The 17,791-nt window shown below is 38.9% G+C and overlaps 18 protein-coding genes and 1 non-coding gene across 19 annotated transcripts; 10 read left to right on the top strand and 9 right to left on the bottom strand.

The window, feature by feature from the left end:
• Positions 1-12: 12 nt before the first annotated feature.
• Positions 13-2,214, bottom strand: M896_090590 (chromosome condensation complex Condensin; the record flags this gene model as incomplete). The annotated part of the gene is made up of 1 exon (XM_014707690.1): positions 13-2,214. One exon carries the CDS (start codon positions 2,212-2,214, stop codon positions 13-15), a length of 2,202 nt encoding a protein of 733 aa, XP_014563176.1.
• Positions 2,215-2,372: 158 nt separating this feature from the next.
• On the bottom strand, positions 2,373-2,939 carry M896_090580 (ribosomal protein L18; the record flags this gene model as incomplete). Its single annotated transcript, XM_014707689.1, has 1 exon — positions 2,373-2,939. One exon carries the CDS (start codon positions 2,937-2,939, stop codon positions 2,373-2,375), a length of 567 nt encoding a protein of 188 aa, XP_014563175.1.
• Positions 2,940-3,092: 153 nt separating this feature from the next.
• On the top strand, positions 3,093-4,841 carry M896_090570 (uncharacterized protein; the record flags this gene model as incomplete). The annotated part of the gene is made up of 1 exon (XM_014707688.1): positions 3,093-4,841. The coding sequence occupies one exon, from the start codon at positions 3,093-3,095 to the stop codon at positions 4,839-4,841; it is 1,749 nt and encodes a 582-aa protein (XP_014563174.1).
• Positions 4,842-5,054: 213 nt separating this feature from the next.
• On the top strand, positions 5,055-5,588 carry M896_090560 (uncharacterized protein; the record flags this gene model as incomplete). Its single annotated transcript, XM_014707687.1, has 1 exon — positions 5,055-5,588. One exon carries the CDS (start codon positions 5,055-5,057, stop codon positions 5,586-5,588), a length of 534 nt encoding a protein of 177 aa, XP_014563173.1.
• Positions 5,589-5,598: 10 nt separating this feature from the next.
• M896_090550 (uncharacterized protein) lies at positions 5,599-5,805 on the bottom strand (the record flags this gene model as incomplete). Its single annotated transcript, XM_014707686.1, has 1 exon — positions 5,599-5,805. One exon carries the CDS (start codon positions 5,803-5,805, stop codon positions 5,599-5,601), a length of 207 nt encoding a protein of 68 aa, XP_014563172.1.
• A 258-nt stretch (positions 5,806-6,063) lies between these two features.
• On the bottom strand, positions 6,064-6,135 carry M896_090540. Its single transcript has one exon. It is a non-coding gene; the product is annotated as a tRNA-Cys (tRNA).
• A 72-nt stretch (positions 6,136-6,207) lies between these two features.
• Positions 6,208-6,675, top strand: M896_090530 (uncharacterized protein; the record flags this gene model as incomplete). Its single annotated transcript, XM_014707685.1, has 1 exon — positions 6,208-6,675. The coding sequence occupies one exon, from the start codon at positions 6,208-6,210 to the stop codon at positions 6,673-6,675; it is 468 nt and encodes a 155-aa protein (XP_014563171.1).
• Positions 6,668-7,567, bottom strand: M896_090520 (Zn-finger domain-containing protein; the record flags this gene model as incomplete). Its single annotated transcript, XM_014707684.1, has 1 exon — positions 6,668-7,567. One exon carries the CDS (start codon positions 7,565-7,567, stop codon positions 6,668-6,670), a length of 900 nt encoding a protein of 299 aa, XP_014563170.1.
• A 443-nt stretch (positions 7,568-8,010) lies between these two features.
• On the top strand, positions 8,011-9,702 carry M896_090510 (arginyl-tRNA synthetase; the record flags this gene model as incomplete). The annotated part of the gene is made up of 1 exon (XM_014707683.1): positions 8,011-9,702. The coding sequence occupies one exon, from the start codon at positions 8,011-8,013 to the stop codon at positions 9,700-9,702; it is 1,692 nt and encodes a 563-aa protein (XP_014563169.1).
• Positions 9,703-9,796: 94 nt separating this feature from the next.
• Positions 9,797-10,045, top strand: M896_090500 (Sm-like protein; the record flags this gene model as incomplete). The annotated part of the gene is made up of 1 exon (XM_014707682.1): positions 9,797-10,045. The coding sequence occupies one exon, from the start codon at positions 9,797-9,799 to the stop codon at positions 10,043-10,045; it is 249 nt and encodes an 82-aa protein (XP_014563168.1).
• Positions 10,046-10,286: 241 nt separating this feature from the next.
• Positions 10,287-11,267, bottom strand: M896_090490 (uncharacterized protein; the record flags this gene model as incomplete). Its single annotated transcript, XM_014707681.1, has 1 exon — positions 10,287-11,267. One exon carries the CDS (start codon positions 11,265-11,267, stop codon positions 10,287-10,289), a length of 981 nt encoding a protein of 326 aa, XP_014563167.1.
• A 194-nt stretch (positions 11,268-11,461) lies between these two features.
• Positions 11,462-12,736, bottom strand: M896_090480 (RNA binding domain-containing protein; the record flags this gene model as incomplete). Its single annotated transcript, XM_014707680.1, has 1 exon — positions 11,462-12,736. The coding sequence occupies one exon, from the start codon at positions 12,734-12,736 to the stop codon at positions 11,462-11,464; it is 1,275 nt and encodes a 424-aa protein (XP_014563166.1).
• A 68-nt stretch (positions 12,737-12,804) lies between these two features.
• Positions 12,805-13,596, top strand: M896_090470 (uncharacterized protein; the record flags this gene model as incomplete). The annotated part of the gene is made up of 1 exon (XM_014707679.1): positions 12,805-13,596. One exon carries the CDS (start codon positions 12,805-12,807, stop codon positions 13,594-13,596), a length of 792 nt encoding a protein of 263 aa, XP_014563165.1.
• A 51-nt stretch (positions 13,597-13,647) lies between these two features.
• Positions 13,648-13,875, top strand: M896_090460 (uncharacterized protein; the record flags this gene model as incomplete). The annotated part of the gene is made up of 1 exon (XM_014707678.1): positions 13,648-13,875. The coding sequence occupies one exon, from the start codon at positions 13,648-13,650 to the stop codon at positions 13,873-13,875; it is 228 nt and encodes a 75-aa protein (XP_014563164.1).
• A 91-nt stretch (positions 13,876-13,966) lies between these two features.
• On the top strand, positions 13,967-15,409 carry M896_090450 (cysteinyl-tRNA-synthetase; the record flags this gene model as incomplete). The annotated part of the gene is made up of 1 exon (XM_014707677.1): positions 13,967-15,409. The coding sequence occupies one exon, from the start codon at positions 13,967-13,969 to the stop codon at positions 15,407-15,409; it is 1,443 nt and encodes a 480-aa protein (XP_014563163.1).
• Positions 15,410-15,451: 42 nt separating this feature from the next.
• Positions 15,452-16,102, bottom strand: M896_090440 (uncharacterized protein; the record flags this gene model as incomplete). The annotated part of the gene is made up of 1 exon (XM_014707676.1): positions 15,452-16,102. One exon carries the CDS (start codon positions 16,100-16,102, stop codon positions 15,452-15,454), a length of 651 nt encoding a protein of 216 aa, XP_014563162.1.
• Positions 16,103-16,226: 124 nt separating this feature from the next.
• On the bottom strand, positions 16,227-16,739 carry M896_090430 (peptidyl-prolyl cis-trans isomerase; the record flags this gene model as incomplete). The annotated part of the gene is made up of 1 exon (XM_014707675.1): positions 16,227-16,739. One exon carries the CDS (start codon positions 16,737-16,739, stop codon positions 16,227-16,229), a length of 513 nt encoding a protein of 170 aa, XP_014563161.1.
• A 57-nt stretch (positions 16,740-16,796) lies between these two features.
• M896_090420 (E1 ubiquitin activating enzyme-like protein) lies at positions 16,797-17,345 on the top strand (the record flags this gene model as incomplete). The annotated part of the gene is made up of 1 exon (XM_014707674.1): positions 16,797-17,345. The coding sequence occupies one exon, from the start codon at positions 16,797-16,799 to the stop codon at positions 17,343-17,345; it is 549 nt and encodes a 182-aa protein (XP_014563160.1).
• Positions 17,346-17,388: 43 nt separating this feature from the next.
• Positions 17,389-17,715, top strand: M896_090410 (uncharacterized protein; the record flags this gene model as incomplete). Its single annotated transcript, XM_014707673.1, has 1 exon — positions 17,389-17,715. One exon carries the CDS (start codon positions 17,389-17,391, stop codon positions 17,713-17,715), a length of 327 nt encoding a protein of 108 aa, XP_014563159.1.
• Between the last annotated feature and the right edge of the window lie 76 nt (positions 17,716-17,791).

The raw sequence follows: 17,791 nt of genomic DNA, 5'->3' as shown, positions 1-17,791 counted from the left end.
GTATTAGATACTTTATTTGATACCCAGATCGATTTTTGCACTTTCCAAGTCTTCCTTTGAAATAGGCTCGCCATCATCTACTTCCATTAGTCTCGTCACTGAATCGCCAAGATTTAATCTATTGCCCAGTCTCTTCGCAATAATTGAGCAGCAGAATATGATCTTCTTTGTTAAGCATGATTCCCAGCATGCCAACACATCAATACTATCAAGCACTCCAAGCAGCAACTTCTTGTATCTTTCATCTCCATTCTCAGCTGCAAGCCGAATGCAAATCTTGTAGAAAAGTTGTTGCGACCCATTCACATATTTACTATTTCCTATCCAGTACAGAGATTGGCTTATAAACACTTTGTAAGAGCATTCATTAATTGATTCAATAATATCGCAAAATACCTCAATCAAAATACTACTGTCTTTGCAAAACATCTCAAAAAACATTACACTGCAATACTGCTTCAGATGATCATCGTCTGTGCAGTAGTATTTTGCAAGTGCAAACTTCACAAACATTTCCTTAAGCTCATTGTCAGACACACATCCTGACAGAATAAGCTTGGAAACTGGAATAATCATCTGTTCATCATCAAACCTTTCCAATATATCTCTGGCATACTCTTCCACAGGTATCAAAATCGTCTGATTTCTTGTGTAAATCGCAAGATCCACACACATGCACCACACTCGGTGACTGTCACTCATTGCATCAATAAGGCCCTGAACAATCACTGCATTATCTCTCTCCAATACATAGAAAAATCCTATCTCAAGCACCTCCACAACCATTCCTCCATTCTCAATATTTGGCACCACTATTTCATCCACAATTGCACTGTGAAGGCTGCTGAACGGGCGGATGTGTCTCATTACCTGCTTGCACACCATCAGGCATATTCCAGGCGACACGTGCATACTCTTCTTAACCACGCTTCCTATAAAACTATTCAGATCTGTATCACATACCACACTCGTTATCTGCATCGCCTCATCAACAACCTCTTCCACAATCTCCTCCATACAACTCTTTGCAAGTAACTTGTAGATTATTCCTTGTATGCATCTCCTTGATGTGTCACTGAAAAGATCATACATCTTGGCAATTCTAAATAAATTCCTCATTCTATTCACCATCTCCCTTCTGCTTTCATCCATTGTGCATTCCATCACAGACATACATGATTCATACATCACAGACACAAATTCGTCTATTTCTGGCAAGCACAGTGCGTCTCTTCCATCCTTCTCTTCAATATACTGCAGCTCTGTTAAGTACAAAAATGTGTTTTTTTCCGTAGGCCGACTTATTACATATTCAAAGCTTTTAGAGCAACCTACCCTGTCAAAAACACTTCTCAGTAGCGTTTCCAGATGTCCTAATGCACTTGTGTCATAAAACTCATCTACAAGCACTTCCAGCTGCTCAGGAAGACAATGCACAGACAAAAGCACATCAACAAGCTTTCCTTTTGCATCAAAGTCTCTCTCAACAACAGCTCTCTCCATTAAAAACACTCGTTTATCAGCTGATAGCTCTTTCATATCAATCTTAGGCAAACAAATGCCGTAGAACATCTTCCTGATAGATTCGTCCATGTCCATGCATCTTTCAATAACACAATTATACGTACTTTGCTCAACAGATATCACACTCAGCATAAACATCCTTACATCGTTGTTTGGATCGTACCTTAGAATGTCCTTGAATAAATTCACTACCTTAACATTTCTGTTAAGCTCAGATCCTTGAAATCCTGATAGAACCCTGATTGTTTCTTTTCGCACGCCCTTATCCTTATCAAACAATCTCTCACAAAGCTTCTGGATTACTACACTATCAATAGTGCTTGGTTGCAACACATCAAGAAGAAGGCCGATCACAGACAGCGAGTTCCTTCTAACTTTATGCATACGAGAATCAACTGCCTGTATAAGATATGAAAATATTTCTATAATAAATTGCTGTCTGCTTGGATCCTCAGAAACATCTTCAAATGTTCTTCTCAAGAAGTTAAGTATTCTCAATGGAATTGATGGCTTCTTGCACACAAGAATCGTGTCCAGTATTCTACAGAATTCATTAAGAAGCTCCTGTGTGTTCAATATCTCAATAACCTCGTTCAACGACTCTGAATATCTTTTTGAATCACATCCTTGGATTTCATTGAAAATCAGCTGCATCCTATACAGATCAGAATACAGATTTGTTTGCTCCATTAAAGATCAGGGCACACTGCCTTAATTAATTTGTTTGCAATTATTCAATAACTTTATAAGACATTGCAATTTGCATATGCAAGGTATCACAGATTCCAGCCACAGCAGTTTCCGCTCATTTCTAATACATAGAGTCATTCAATAAAAATCAAGATCGTTTAATCAGTAGGATCGTAGTCTGTAGAAACAAGCAGCTTCTTCGTGTTAAGCAATTTTGAAAACACTGGGAACTCAACCTCCTCATTACTGAAGTCAATTGTCTTTCCTCGAAGTATGTTGTCTTTAGAAAGCATCTCAACACTGATTATGTCGACGTCAGCCCTCTTCAGATGGTTCCTTCCAGAAAGCTCCCTCAATATATAATCAACTGCTGCACACCTGCTGATTGCCCTGCACTCCTTGTACGAGTTGTGAATTCCCTTCTTACTTCGGTACACAAATCTTACTCCATAATTCTGGACCTCCCTAAACTCTGGCTCAGGAATCGCTGTGCAGTCAATAATAAGCCCCTTCGATGCCTTTATCTTGTACTTCTTCTCAAGAATCTTGAAGAACAGTGCCTTTGCAAACACGTGGTTCTTGGTAAAAATAGTTGCTGCATACACTTGTGGCCTTGGATCAGTTGCAGTAGGCAAAGCACTTCCGTGTATCCTGTACTCCTTCGTGAGAGGAACAGTCATATCAATCTTCGAAAACACGTTTGACTTCCGAGGCTTTGCGTCCATGGGGGCAATTTTTTTTAATGTCAAATCAACGTGCCAGGCTATGCAAAGATTGCATGATTTGTTATAGTGCAGTGTGCCATGTTATTTACAACAACTCCTGTAATCAAAGATGTATACTGAGATGCATATATTATGCTATTACAAACCCCATTCATGGATGCACTTCTGAATAGAAAGCATCAATTACAAAACAAGTTGGACATGCTTCATGCAAAAAAACAATCAAAAATAGACCAGGATGCACAAGTTGCACGGAATATCAGTCAACATAAGGAAACTCTTGTACAATTAAACATAGATCTCATAGGCATACGTACAGTTCTTATTGAAAAGCGTAGATTGATTGAAAAACTACAAAGTGAGATCGAAATATATAAGAAAGAAGTAATAAAGAATGCAGAACAGAAGCTTAAGACACAGTATATTGGAATTGTAGATGAAATGAACAAAATCCGTCCCTCAATGACATTCTCCACATTTGGAGAGTTTGCCAAACTCAAGATCCTTATTGACAATAATGTTTTTAATAGACTCGAGAAGAGATTGAATGCAAAGTACATCCAAGAGAAAGAAAAGCTCAAGGTATATATCCTAAATCAGATAGACAAGAGGATAGATGGAGAGAGGGTGCTACATGAACTTGTTTTTTATATGAGATTTCTGCGCAAGTATGATGAATACTTTGAGGAGGATGTCATAGGAGATTACATGTGCAGTCGTCTTTTGTCTGGATTTGAGTACCATTTTATGAGTGATAGGGAATCAAACAGATTGGACAGGCCAGAGTGGTTTTTTGATTTTATTCAGCAGAGAGCCAAAGAGGCGAAGGAATTATTTGAGATGTATGAGAATATGCCTGGAGAGTCAGGTAGCCTTGATGTACACAATGGATTTAAAAGATTTGTGAGCAAGGCGATGGAGCTGACAGAAATGAAGAGCAAAGAGGTTTCTGAATGCAATAGCAAGCAGAAGAGGAACCTGATGCTGCATTTTGGAAGGGAAGCGATTAAGTTTTGTAGTGAAATGCATAAGAAGTATGGGATTGCTGTTGGAACAGTGAGTATTGGAGATGCATTGCACAAGGAGCAGACGATATACTTCAGCAAACGAATTAGTGCGATCCATGAGATGAAATACAGGAAGTGGTTTGAGGGGTATAAGGATGTGAGTAGGGAGTGTCTGATGTACATGCATGGATTCAGGATGTTAGACACTGGGTGTATGATGGATGATGTAATTAGATGGATTGTTGAGTACAACAGGGTGTTTCTAGAAAGTCTAAGATATGTAAACAGGGAGGAGATTGAGGTATTGTGTAGGACATACAGCGAGTTTGAGATGTACAAGGAGTTTCTGATTGAGCAAGAGAGTGAGATTGTTTTTGACAGCAAATTGAACATCAGTGTGGATATGCCAGAAATAGAAGGAAGCAAGAAGGATGTGCTGCATTATGCAGTGCAGAGATCGCTTGAGGATGTATCGAAGTTTAATTCTGAGAGCTTCAGAATGATTATGAAGCTGGCAGCAAATGATGCAAACAACATTTTGCGAATACTAGGACGGTTTGTGTATAACCCAAGTGGTACTGCACGGAACCTGATAGTTGAGGCTGGACGAGAGATGGATGATTATAGACAGTGTGTGTCGTTTTCAGCGGTTAGAAGGTGCTTTAAGGAGAAGATTGATGAGTACGTGCTTGAGGAAGTGATACTGAAGCATAGACTTGATGGAGAGCAGTATTTTGAACTTGTTGACATGATTGGCAGACTTAAGGAGTTATTTGAAGATGATGAATGGAAATGTGAGATTGGATGCAAGTATGTTGGAGATATCTTTAACGGAAGAGAGATTGATGAGCCACTGTTTAGAATAATCAATGGTTTGTACGAGAATGAAACCTGAATGTAGAAGTTGATGAGTAGAAAAGTTGTGAATAAATGATTGTATTGTAAGTCTACTGTAGAATTAGAGTGATGAATAAATGATAGGTGGGAATGGCAATGCTGATTAATCCAAGAGTGATAGGGGAGGTGTAAACTATAAGCTATGTTAGGTAATTGAGGATCCCTTTATGAATTTGTGATGAGCAGTTGTATACTGGAACCCTGGATTGCAATGAAGATATGGACGGTTGGAAAGTTTGAACTTAATCAATGGACGTTGAGATTTCTTACTGCCATACTTACAACTAGTGGAGTGATTGTGTATATGCTGTGCTGCTCACATGATGATGAGGGATATGGGGTGCACATGGTGGGGACGGAGCTGCAGACTAGCACGTACATTTATGCGTCTGATGAAGGCAAGAGGAGTTTGATAGCGAACAAGGATGATCTTGATGGGACTTACTTTAGTTTAGTGCTTGTGAATTTTGACAGGAACAAGGTGGTTATGGTGGTGAATGGGACGAAGCTGAAGACGATTGAAAGCAGCAATTATGTGAAGAAGATAGTTGAGCTTGTTGGGAACGATACGACGCAGTTCATGTTTCTGTTTTTGTCGTACCTGATTGGATCGATGTATTTCCCTGTGGGAAGTATCAATTTTGTGATGAATTCTGAGGGGATATGGTATAACGGGGTGCATCATGAGAGCCACCCGTTTGTATTCAGGAGGATATGCACGATGCTGATAAGGGACATCAAATAAATAATAATGTTCAAGGATTTTCTTGGTGTTTATTGAGGATATCGATGAAGTTGGCATAAAGGAGGAAGACTTCATGGATAGTAGCGGAGACTGAGTGCATTGCAGATACTGAGTCTGAGCATTCCTGTATTGAAAGGCACATTGCAGAGAGCTTTGAGTCGAGAAGTTTTGAGTTTGCAGCGATTTCCTTGAGTTTGTATAACTGTGACATGGGCATTCTGTGTTGATGGATTGATGTAGTGGAGTAGTGATGTGGATGAATACAAGAGACGTCATGATCAATATAATATGGAGTTGCTTGAGTTATTGTTTGTATATGTGATATATGTAGTGATGAGAAGCATTGTATTATTATGAAGAGTAGTTTGTAGTGTAAAGAGAGTATTGAGTTATTGTGACGTATGAATGAAGAGTTATGTACAAAAGATATGTAAATTTTATTGTGCAAATGATATATGGTGGTTATTGTGGCAAAAGGGCACGACAGGAGTCGAACCTGCGACCTATCGATCTGCAATCGATTGCTCTACCGTTGAGCTACGAACCCTCCAATTAACCAATCGGATATGTCCCATCCCGTCCTGTGATAGATTCATCACGTGTGTTACGTTACATACCCATGCATCAGAGATCAAGTCCAGTTAATACAACCACCGCTCGCCCACGAGGATCTCCCACACGGCTTGCAACTCCATTTACTCTCAAATGCTTGAAGTGTAGCACATACATACACAAAAACAAAAGGCATAATGCATTCAAGGAAACTGCACATGGAAAGGACTATCTAGGTGTGCCAAGCTATCGCTTCAATATCAAATGCACAGCATGCAAGCAAACACTCAGTATACTGACAGATCCAAAGAATGGAACATATATTCCTGAAAGTGGATGTGTGAAGGTGGAGGAGCAATTATCACCCAGTCTAGAAAAAACAGCAGATATGAATCAGAATTCATCAAATAGATTGCGTTCAGAATCAAACATGAAGGACCAAATAAGTACACTTCTTGAGCAGTCCAGGCATGTAAGTTCTGCAAGTGCACGCTTAGACCACAAAGATAGAAATAAGGACAAACAATCTAGTTAAGCTTTTTATTCAAATATCTATAAGGCTCATAACTCCTGGTATGCATCTCATTTGAGATGTTATGGATCTTGTAGTGCTGAGAGAGATTGTCAGACCTGGAGAATGATTTTGAACATCCTGGAAATCTACACTTGTGAGGCCTTTCTCCAGTGTGCATGAGAATATGCCTCTTCAAATGCTCGTAGCGCTTGAACGCACGCTTACAGTTGTTGAAGCTGCACACAAATGGCCGATCCTTCATGCATCCTACAGATCTTGACTGCCTACTTCGGCATGACTGATTCTGCTGCACATCTTCAAACGCATTGGCTACATTTTTGTGGCCTTCAGTTGTGTATATGTTCTTTATGATATTGTCCATGACACTATCTGTCCATTGATAGTCGAATGGATATAGCTTGTTGACACCTGATGAAAATGCCTGGTCGTCAACGGGACTTTTTGAGTCATAGCAGTCTCTTGAGAACATTGGTTCAGAACCAAGATCATGAGCAGTGTATTGGTTACTGATGGTCTCTTCTTTTTGAAACATTTTTTGAGTGCAGTAAGAACTGAGTTTTTCTGCAAAGCCATTGTCAAGAAGACTACTCTCTACCAACTCGAATCCACTGTGACTCAATGCAGAGTCGAATCGTTTGATTCTGGTTACAAATCCGTTCTTTCTGAGATATTCTTGCACGTTATTTGATTCATTACCTATACCGAAGCATGACAGAATGAACGGAATGTCCGAAAGATCAAAAAATACCTGGCCATCGAGATGGAACACACATACATTTGCTTCGGTGCCGTATATAGCAACCTTATCTACTTGTTTGTCCGTGCCCGTATCTGCTTCTGATATTGTTTTTTGTATCCACGACCTGAAATCAAGTTTCATGCACGGTTTCATCTTTCGATGTTTGACAAGCTTTTGAAGTTTTTAACAATCCATATACCAATGAGTATAAGCATGTACTGGTGATTACACCAATAAGCATGAGTATATAGTGGTTGGATAATTGAATGACGTTCGATTTGTATGATGAATAAACGTGTTGTTTTTCAATCCGAATGATTGGTTGAATGTCATGGGCAATGTGGTTGGACAGAATAGACTCGAGCATTTAACTGAATAAATATTTTTTTTGAAGTAGGGCTTGTAGATGTCTACCGCCATTGATTTGGAACAACACAGAGAAGATTAGCATGGCCCCTGCGTAAGGACGGCATGTATAACTTGAGAGGTTGCCAGATGTAGATCTGGCATTTTGTTTAATGTTTGTGTTTTTATGCGTTCTTGCATTGCAGGACCGTACCCTTCGAACTAAAAATATGCTTGATTACCCATGTATAATGTTTAATGATTTTTTTTATAAGATTGCAGGGAGGATTGCGGAGGTTTCTAAGTTTTCGCTTGAAGAGATAACCAAGTGTATGGAGAAGTCCATTCACAGCAAGAAGCAGGATGTGACGCTGTTTGTGATCAAGATTTCGAATACACCCGATGCAGATGCCAAGGAGCTTTTTGATGCAATTGTAAATACAAAGATCGAGCTTATTGAAAATGTAAGCCTGAAAGGACCATCAATCAGTTTTGATGTGAACAAGAAAGTGATAATGAAAGATGTGTTATGTGAAATTCAAAGCAAGCAATATAAGTTTGGAAGTAATGAAATAGGTAAAGGAAAGAGGATGGTAGTGGAATACAGCAGTCCGAATATAGCGAAGATATTCCATGTTGGGCATCTCCGAACGACCATCCTGGGACAATTTATTGTGAATCTGCTGAAGGAGTGCGGTTATGAAACAACAAGCATAAATTTTTTTGGAGATTGGGGAAAGCAGTTTGGACTTGTTCTGCTTGGATACATCAAGTATGGGAGTGAAGAGGGGCTTGAAAGAGATCCGTTGAAGCATCTGTTTGATGTGTATGTGAAGATTAGCAGAGATGTAAAGGAGGATGCAGGTGTGGATGCAGAAGCGAGAGAAATATTCAGAAAGATGGAGGAGTATGGTGATGAGTGGTGCATTGCACTGTGGAGGAAGTTCCGTATGCTGAGTGTTGAAAAGTACAAGCAACTGTATAAGAGGCTGAATGTCGAATTTGATGTGTATTCTGGAGAAAGCATGTACAATGAGAAAGGAAAGCAGATTGTGGAGACATGTGGCCTGGTGAAGACGGATCCTGATGGGTCGAAGGTATTTGACTTTGGAGATAATGGAAAGGTGCTTGCAATGAAAAATGATGGAACTACGCTATACATAACACGTGATATTGCAGCGGCGAAAGAAAGACTTGAGGAGTACATGCCTGAGAAGATCATATATGTTGTATCAAGTGAGCAGAATAAACACTTTGAAGATCTATTTAAGACATTGAAGCTGCTTGGGATTGATGAAAGCAAGTTTCAACATGTAAACTACGGGCTTGTGGCTGGCATGTCGACAAGAGAAGGAAAAGTTGAGTTTCTTGAAGATATACTTGATGAAGCAACAAACGTAATGAAGAAAGTGATGCAGAGTGATGAGAGCAGGAGCTCGTTTACACCTGAAGAGGTTGATTCAACGGCACAGGTCCTTGCGCTCTCCACGCTGCTTGTGATGGACTTTACTGCGAAGAGGATCAAGGGATATGAATTTGACATTGAGAAGAGGGCAAGGAACACGTCTGGAACAGGCCCGTATTTACAATATGCACATTGCAGGCTCAGAAGCATTGAAATGCGCAACAGTGAAATTGACTACAGCAACATAGACACAATTGACTTTTCGTTGATATGTGTACCTGGAGTGCTTGAGCTTGTCTATAAGCTATTGTGGTATGAGCATATTGTTGAGAAATGCCTGGATGATTACGAGCCATCAAGGATTGTTACGTATCTTCAGGATCTTGCAGGATGCATTAACTCCACTGTTAACAATCTACGAGTAATGGGCGTGGACAAGGAGCTTGCAAAGGCCAGACTCCTTGTGCTCTCATCAGCAAGGATTGTTCTACACAATGGACTATCAATCCTGGGAGCAACGCCTCTCAGTAAGATGTGATGGATGTTCAAGTACACGCTCTTGGCTTGGACTACTTGAATAAAGGAAATTTTGATTTTATAAAATATAAACTAATGCATTATGTGTCCTTCGAATGAAGTCTGGAATATCAAATTATCTATTGCATCGAGTAAATGTCACAATGAAAGACAGTAGACGAATTGAAGGCACAATGCTGTCTGTCGATGCGGATATGAATGTAGTTCTTGAGGATAGTGAGGAATTCCGATGCATTAAGAAACAGCCAGAGTCACAAAGGCGAACTCTAGGACTGGTGGTGTTAAGAGGAGAGTTTATAGTCGATGTGCAGATCATAAGCAAACCTCCAATTCAAAGCACATAGGTTCTTATAGAGAAAAATAATAAAAGATCATTATATTTAATTGATTCGAAAATGATAACAATCGATTCTAAAAGAATGTTGATGTATCAATTATGTTATCATTAATTATAATGCCATTTCGATTAATTGTTATCCCATTCGCTTTAAAATTAATGGAATTAGATAAGTTATAGATATAGGATTCTATGTTATCTAATATTAACTCTGCAGATTTTACGAATCATTAATTTCTTGAGTCGGATCACTGATCACTAATATCATCCTCGGCATTGTATGAATTTACAATGCTCGCATTGTAAATTCCATACATAAATTCAGATCCTCGTTTAGTAAAAAAGTCCTTAGTACTGACATCATTCGCACAGTATGCCTTCTTTATCATTACCAAACTACTAATAAATAAAACCATCGCTGCTGCTGCTACAGTCCAATTGAATTTGTTGTCGGGACTTTCTGTTGTCCTAAGATCAAATGAAATCATGTTTATAATTGCCATGACTATTCCTGCCACTCCATATGCAATTGCCACTTTATCGTGATTAATCACTGATGCCAAATTAAGAATACCCGCTCCAATTATTATCAAAGCACCAACTACTATGCTTACAAGCCTGACAAGGTTACTTGTGTAACTGAAGTTTCCATTGAACATTGCCTTTACACACACATATACTATGTATGCAAACACCAATCCAGAAGTGTGTCCAAGTACACTTCCAATAATCTCAGGATGACATTCCGAGTATGCATCAGTGCCTGACTTTGAGGATGTATTTTTTATTGTAGAAAAAAAGAATCGCATCGAGAGTGTCAGAACTCCAATAAGCATCAATCCGCAGAATATTATGACTGGATGTGTCTTGATGTTCTTCACAGAGTGGAGCATATCCTTCCATCTCAGTGCCATTGACACAATACTCAATATAATCGATGTCAGAACAACCCATTGGTTAATCTTCGGATATATTTTTATAAATACATTTCCCTTCTCCCACACTTTCATCATCGACAATAATACCAGAGACACATATGTTATGAACACAAACGATATAACCATCTCAAGCCAGTGTATTACATAATTCTTGAACATGAATGTTCCAAACTTACCTCCATCATACTTAGGATCTTGCTTTGAAGTACTATCATTATTTTCAATATCAATTGCTTGCACACTTGTTCCTTCTTCTCGATATGCTGGCATCTCTAAATAACGGTCTCTCATTTTTTATATAAATACTATATTGGATTAATTAACCATATTTGTCTATTGAAATTCTTGCTCATCACATGGTCATTCCAAACAAAACTGCAAAAAATATAAGTCATAACGTATTTATTAGATGTGTGGCAAATATTCCAAATACAGCACATAATCAGAACAAATCAGAAAGCACAGACTCTATATTCACACTTTCCTTATATTTTGGCTCTCTCAAGAACAAGCCGTCTCCCGTACAAATGCGTACTGCTACCAAAATATTCCATGGCACCAGAAACATCCTCCGGTGTTTCCATCGTTACAAAGCAGAATCCTCTACTCGATCCTTCGCGTTTTATTGGAATCCGCACATCTTTGACATGGAACTCACTAAATATCTTTCGTATGTCTTCCTTTGTTGCCTGAAATGGAACATTTCTTATTAACAGCTTATTTCCAAGCTTACTCCTGTTCCTCAGACCATATGGATTTCCATTTATTGTTGCATTGCTTATCTGCTCATCTTTACATACATTTAGATGGTTCTCGGGTACTCTACAAATGGGTGCATACTCACAATACACAACTGCCTCTCGAATCCTTCTCAAACCTAACTTTCTATAGCACTTTAGTGCTTCATCTTCCTTATCAAATTTCAAAAGAGCCAAGCATTTAGATGGAGAAATGCAGACTCTGCATCCTTCGCTTATGTACTCCAGGCACTTCATTAGCTCAGCACAACGCACAACCAATGTCTTCTTATCAGTAGTACCAGTAAGTGCATTCAGAAATATCCCATTGCTTTCAAGAAATTCCTTTGTCTGTTGAACAAGATGCGTCTCAATCCGTGCCATCCTTGCACCCAAATCCTTATCATCCACATCAACAACATCTCTGATTCCAATACGTTCATTTTCACAAATTTTCTTAACAACTTGCTCAAAATTGAAGAAAAGCATGTTGTAGTGTTCTTGTGCATCATTGGTCTTAGCATCCTTCCAAGGAGACACCTTTGCATTCATTCCCCCAACAAACTTCATCTTCTTATATGCTTCTACAGCTGAATCTCCATTAACAAACACAACACATGCACTCCGTCCTACTTTTCTTTCTGTTATTGTGACTCGCTCTACTTCGCCATAAATCTCGGCTTCTTTACGTACAAAATCTTCTGCAACATCTACAGGAACATTCTTGATGAATATGCTTCTGGAGTACTTGATCTTTCTTTCATCTGACTCACTTCCTTTCTGCTCATCCTCCTTTGCTGTCTCGCATTGTATTCTATGTCTATTGAAGAACGATCCGTCATGATGACGGATTGCATCCATGCCATCACTCTCATTGAGATATCCAACAAAGCATGTTCCTTTGCATTTGTTATTACCATCCATCACCATGAATACGTCGCTGATTTTTCCGTGTTTTGAGAATGCTCTTTCAACATCTTCTTTCGTTGTGCATTGTGGAAGATTCTTTATTATTATTCTCATTGGGCCGATGGAATACTAATTCTTTCAAATTGTTGCATAATGATTTTTATGATGTGCGATCCTCAGCCATGGATGACGCGGAGTCTTCAGATATAGTGCTAGACCATTCTATAGATGAATGTAGTAGTGAAGTAGCACTTATGGACACCACAACGTATTCTTTGCGCAGAAGATCACCAAGAAGGACATCAGTAGCCTTGGAAAAGAGTGCACAGAATGGCTATGACTCGGAATCTTCTACTCCTAGGCCAAAACACAAGCAACGAAAACAACGAGTACAAAAGGAAAAATATGGTGAATCAAATAAACAGCTACAAACAACAAAGAAGTCAAAAATAAGTAAAATTAGTGAAGCATCAAATAATTCCATGCCTTCTGATTATGCGCTTGAAACAGAAGGTCAAGTGAAAGTCAAGGTAGTCGATTTAAATGGTGAAAGAGTGGTTTATATGGGGCGTACAGATACACTAGATAAAATCTATCAAATGTATTGCAAAGAAGACCCAAATGTAAAGATGAAACATAAGTCTATTCCTGTATCAAGGCATCTAACGCTCGATGAGATCAATTTTGACGAGAACCACTGCATCAGCATACACGGTCTGAGTGGGATTGGTAAGGAGTCTGATGAAATACATATAAGGGCGAATCTCAGCACAGATAACACCATTGAAATCGATGTTGGGAGAGGCATGAGAGTTGATGAGGTGCTGGCAATTGCTGTTAAAGATGGTTCTACTGGAAATATACTTGTGAGGAACGGTGAAGTGCTGCAAATGGAAGCACTGATTGGAAGCATGGTGAATCCTGGAGATGTGCTTGATATAGTAAACATAAGCGATCTTGAATACTTGATATAGGGATTTGCATGAATTTCCATATGTATATTTTGAATGGTGATGGGGGCTGAGATGAAAAATGTGCAAACGAATACAGATAAGAAATGTTTTCGAGTGTTTTGTGTAAAGGAGGATGAAGAAATTGCGAATTCAATGAAACAGAAGGTTAATGAAAATGCTACTGAACTTGCAAGGATTGAGATTATGAAACGAGCACCGAAAGTATGGATGAGAGACATGAACATGTATAATATAAGCATGAATAAAAGCAAAGAATGTAGAGATAATGCTGAAGCATAAGCACGATATCAGTAAGTATAACTGAGTATTTGAATCCATAAAAGGATTAATTAAAATATTGGTATTAGATGTGAATGTATTTGGGACGTGAATGAAGGGGCGACTGAGGCTTTACAATTCTATTACAAAGACGATGGAGGATTTTGTAGCAGGAAAGGATGGAGAAGTGAAGATGTACATATGTGGGCCTACGGTGTACGACTCGCCTCATATAGGACATGCAAGAACTTATGTGATGTTTGATGTTATTAGACGAGTGCTCAGAGACTACATGAGGTACAATGTGGAGTTTGTGATGAACATCACAGATATTGATGATAAGATCATTATCAGAGCCAATAGTCTAGGTGTACCTATTGGAGAGGTTACGAAGAAGTACACAGATGAGTTTTTTGATGACATGAAGGCGCTGAATGTGGAGTATCCGCTTGTTGTGACGTATGTAACGGCTTATGTTGAGAAGATTGTGAAATTTATTGAGGATATTGAGAAGAATGGATATGCATATGAAAGCAATCAGAGTGTGTACTTTGATTTGGTGAAGTATAAGGAGAAGTATGAGTATCCAGTGATGAGGAATTCTGAAGGAATTAACTTTGATGGAGATGAGAACAGTGACAAGAGGAATGCATGTGACTTTGTGTTATGGAAGAAGTCAAAGGAGAATGAGCCATCATACAAATCTAAGTGGGGAGATGGAAGGCCTGGATGGCACATTGAATGCAGTGTGATGTCGAGCGATGTGTTTGGAGACAGCCTTGACATACATGCAGGAGGGATTGATCTTGGATTTCCACATCATGAGAATGAGATAGCGCAATGCCAAGGATATTTTATGAAGAAGCCGTGGACAAAGTACTTCTTGCACACTGGGCATCTTAACATCAATGGAATGAAGATGTCAAAGTCTCTCAAGAACTTTACGACTATCAAGGAGATGCTGGTGAGAACAAGTGCACGGCAACTTAGGATAATGTTTCTGCATCATCATTGGAATAAGGATATGAATTATGAAGAGGAGCAGCTGAAGTTTGCAGAAAGTGTTGATAAGAAGATCTCAAATTTCATGTCGGTGACTGAAAGCATCGCGAAAAACTTACTACAGGCTACTGAATTGAATGAAGCAGGAAAAGAAATTATTGCAGAATTGCGGAGCACACAAAAAGCAGTGCATACTGCAATATTAGACAATATTGATATGCCAGCAGCGATGAAGAGGATCATGGAAATGATTAACTTTACAAACACTAGGATGTGGAATGCGCCAGCAGGTGTTATTCTATCTGTCAGGAAGTATGTCAGCGGCATTCTTGATGTATTTGGACTTTACGACAAGCAAGTTGAAACCTCTGGCAATGAGGATCTGATTGCACAGATGATCTGTGAGTTCAGGGGAGATGTAAGACGAATGGCCAGGCAGAAAGAGCCACATTCAAAGTTCCTTGAAAGATGCGATAGGGTTAGAGACGACATCAAGGGACACGGATATCTAATTGAGGATAAAAATTCAGAGTCAATCATAAGAAGGAAGTAACTATCTGTGCTTTTGGAAGCCGCAGGAAAAAGTAGTAAAGCTTTATTGTTTTTTTTGTGTTTTAGAACCATATGTGAATTCCTCAACAAATCTATTTTTGTCCTTTGCTGACCATATCACTTGTGGAAGACCTGAGAGCTTGCTTATGTATTGAATATCCGTGCTTTGCTTGAATTTGACATCCACAGAGCAATTAGATGCCAGGAATCTCAGCATGAACCAAAAGCGATTTCCATACAGATTTACACAGTCTCCGTTGTACTTGATCCCACAAACATAATCCACACGGACATTCCTCGAAAACTGAAGAACCGCTCTGTTGTTTGTTCTGCATGCCTCAGGAAACAAGACACATGGTTCAACTACACTTGATATAAACTTGTTTGACCTGGCATCGATGTAACCTGTTTCAGTAACATAGTAAAAATTTCTTATTCCAGTCAAGTGTCGTAAAACATGCATATCAAGAAATGAAGATGAATTGGCTGCCAAGACGCGTGGCTTTCCCAATGTATTCGACCTGATTGTTATGAGATATCTCACCACATCAATATTTGTAACAAGCATAATCACCAAAAACGGGATCTTCAGAATCGCCTTAGTGTACTCAAGTATCGAGTATCTCGTCCCTTTTCTATCGGTAAATGGATTTACTCCAGAAAGAGGATCGTTGTATGCTGAGTACTTCTCCATCAAGGGTGCTGCACTGAACCAAAACCTGTAAACATACAAAATTGTCGCATAGTTATTAATTCATCATCACAACTCATTAAATGGCAATGTCACTCACTACATCAAATAAATAGATTTAATTGTCTTAAACCTCTCCACATGCAGAGATTTGAATCTTATAGCCATTCTTCACTTCTCCTGATTTTGAGCCATACTTTGCAATGTTGCGCACAACTTCGATTCCCTCAACAACCTTTCCAAAAACAACATGCCCCCCATCGAGCCATGGTGTCATAGCAAGCGTAATAAAGAATTGAGATCCATTTGTGTTCCTACCACAGTTTGCCATTGAAAGCAATCCTTCACCCGTATGCTTGATTATGAAGTTCTCATCAGGGAATGTGCTTGTTGGGAATATGCTTCTTCCGCCTGTTCCATTATGTGCTGTGTAGTCTCCTCCCTGTATCATGAATCCAGGAATAATCCTGTGGAATGTAGACATCAAGTATCCGCTACCCTCTGGCCTCTTACAAAGCTCTCTAAAGTTCTTGGCGGTTTCAGGAACTTCTTTGTCATTTAAAGACATGACAATCTTTCCAATAAGATTCTTTGTACTTCCCTTCACTTCAGAAACTTCAAAAAACACATTCTTATTCATTCTTATCTAGGGATGCTGCTCCGTTGATTTTATCATTAAATTTTTTCAAATGAATTTATGCATAGTCCTCGAGCACTGGCAATGTATGGACTCTATGACAGACAAGTCAGACTTTTTGGACAACACACTCAGGATCTTATAGAAAAGGCACACGTGTGCATAATACAAACACATCAAAGTTATCGTGATCAATATCATAGAGATATAGACATTGGAGGAGAAATCATTAAGAACCTTGCGCTTCTTGGCGTGCGCACAATATCTGCAAGTAAATGTGCAATCGAGTCTTTTAAAAGAATGTTCCATGGCTGCATCAAAGACATAAACTCGGAAATAGAGATAAATGAAGTAAATTCCATCAATGTACAGCATAAATACACGTTTATCATATTTATTAATGGCTTGAACGAGTATAAGCTCGAGGGTATTTATGCATGTTCAAAGTGCATGTCATTCCATAGTGCTCTGAAGCTACACATATGCTCTGAAGCATCCACATGTATTTCGTTTGCAAACGACTGCCTTCTTGGCGCAATAATTGTCCAAGAGTGGATAAAGAAACTCCAAGGCAAGCCTTGTGTTGAGTGTTATACACTCTGTCTTTAGTAAGCGGTCTTGATGTATTAATATTGCAACAGCCCTGTACCTAATGGATAGAAAGAAGGCAAAAACATCTGAAAGCACACATAAAAAGTACAACGAGAGTGAAGTAATAAAGAAGTTCCTTGTTTCAAGTAAGGGCGTTTCGTTTCTTGTTGACCATATTAACAGAAGGCGACTGTATGAAAGTACTCATGTAGACACAGATATCATCATGAAAGATGTGGACAACCTAATAGACTATTATGCAGCCTGGATCCATAGCTTTCCTGTAAGGAGATCCACAAATATAACACGATATGAGTTTTTAGAATATCTGGAAAGTTTCTGTGAAAGAGCGGATGTGTGTGGTTTATTTGATTTTATTTTTATATGAATAAGTAGAATTATTTATAATCAAGATAAATAAATTACAACTCAAATATCCAATTCTAGATCACTCGATCTATAAC

The sequence above is a fragment of the Ordospora colligata genome, assembly GCF_000803265.1.
Source record: "Ordospora colligata OC4 chromosome Unknown contig_09, whole genome shotgun sequence".
Lineage (NCBI taxonomy): Eukaryota > Fungi > Microsporidia > Ordosporidae > Ordospora > Ordospora colligata.
This window is presented reverse-complemented; position numbering and strand designations above follow the sequence as displayed.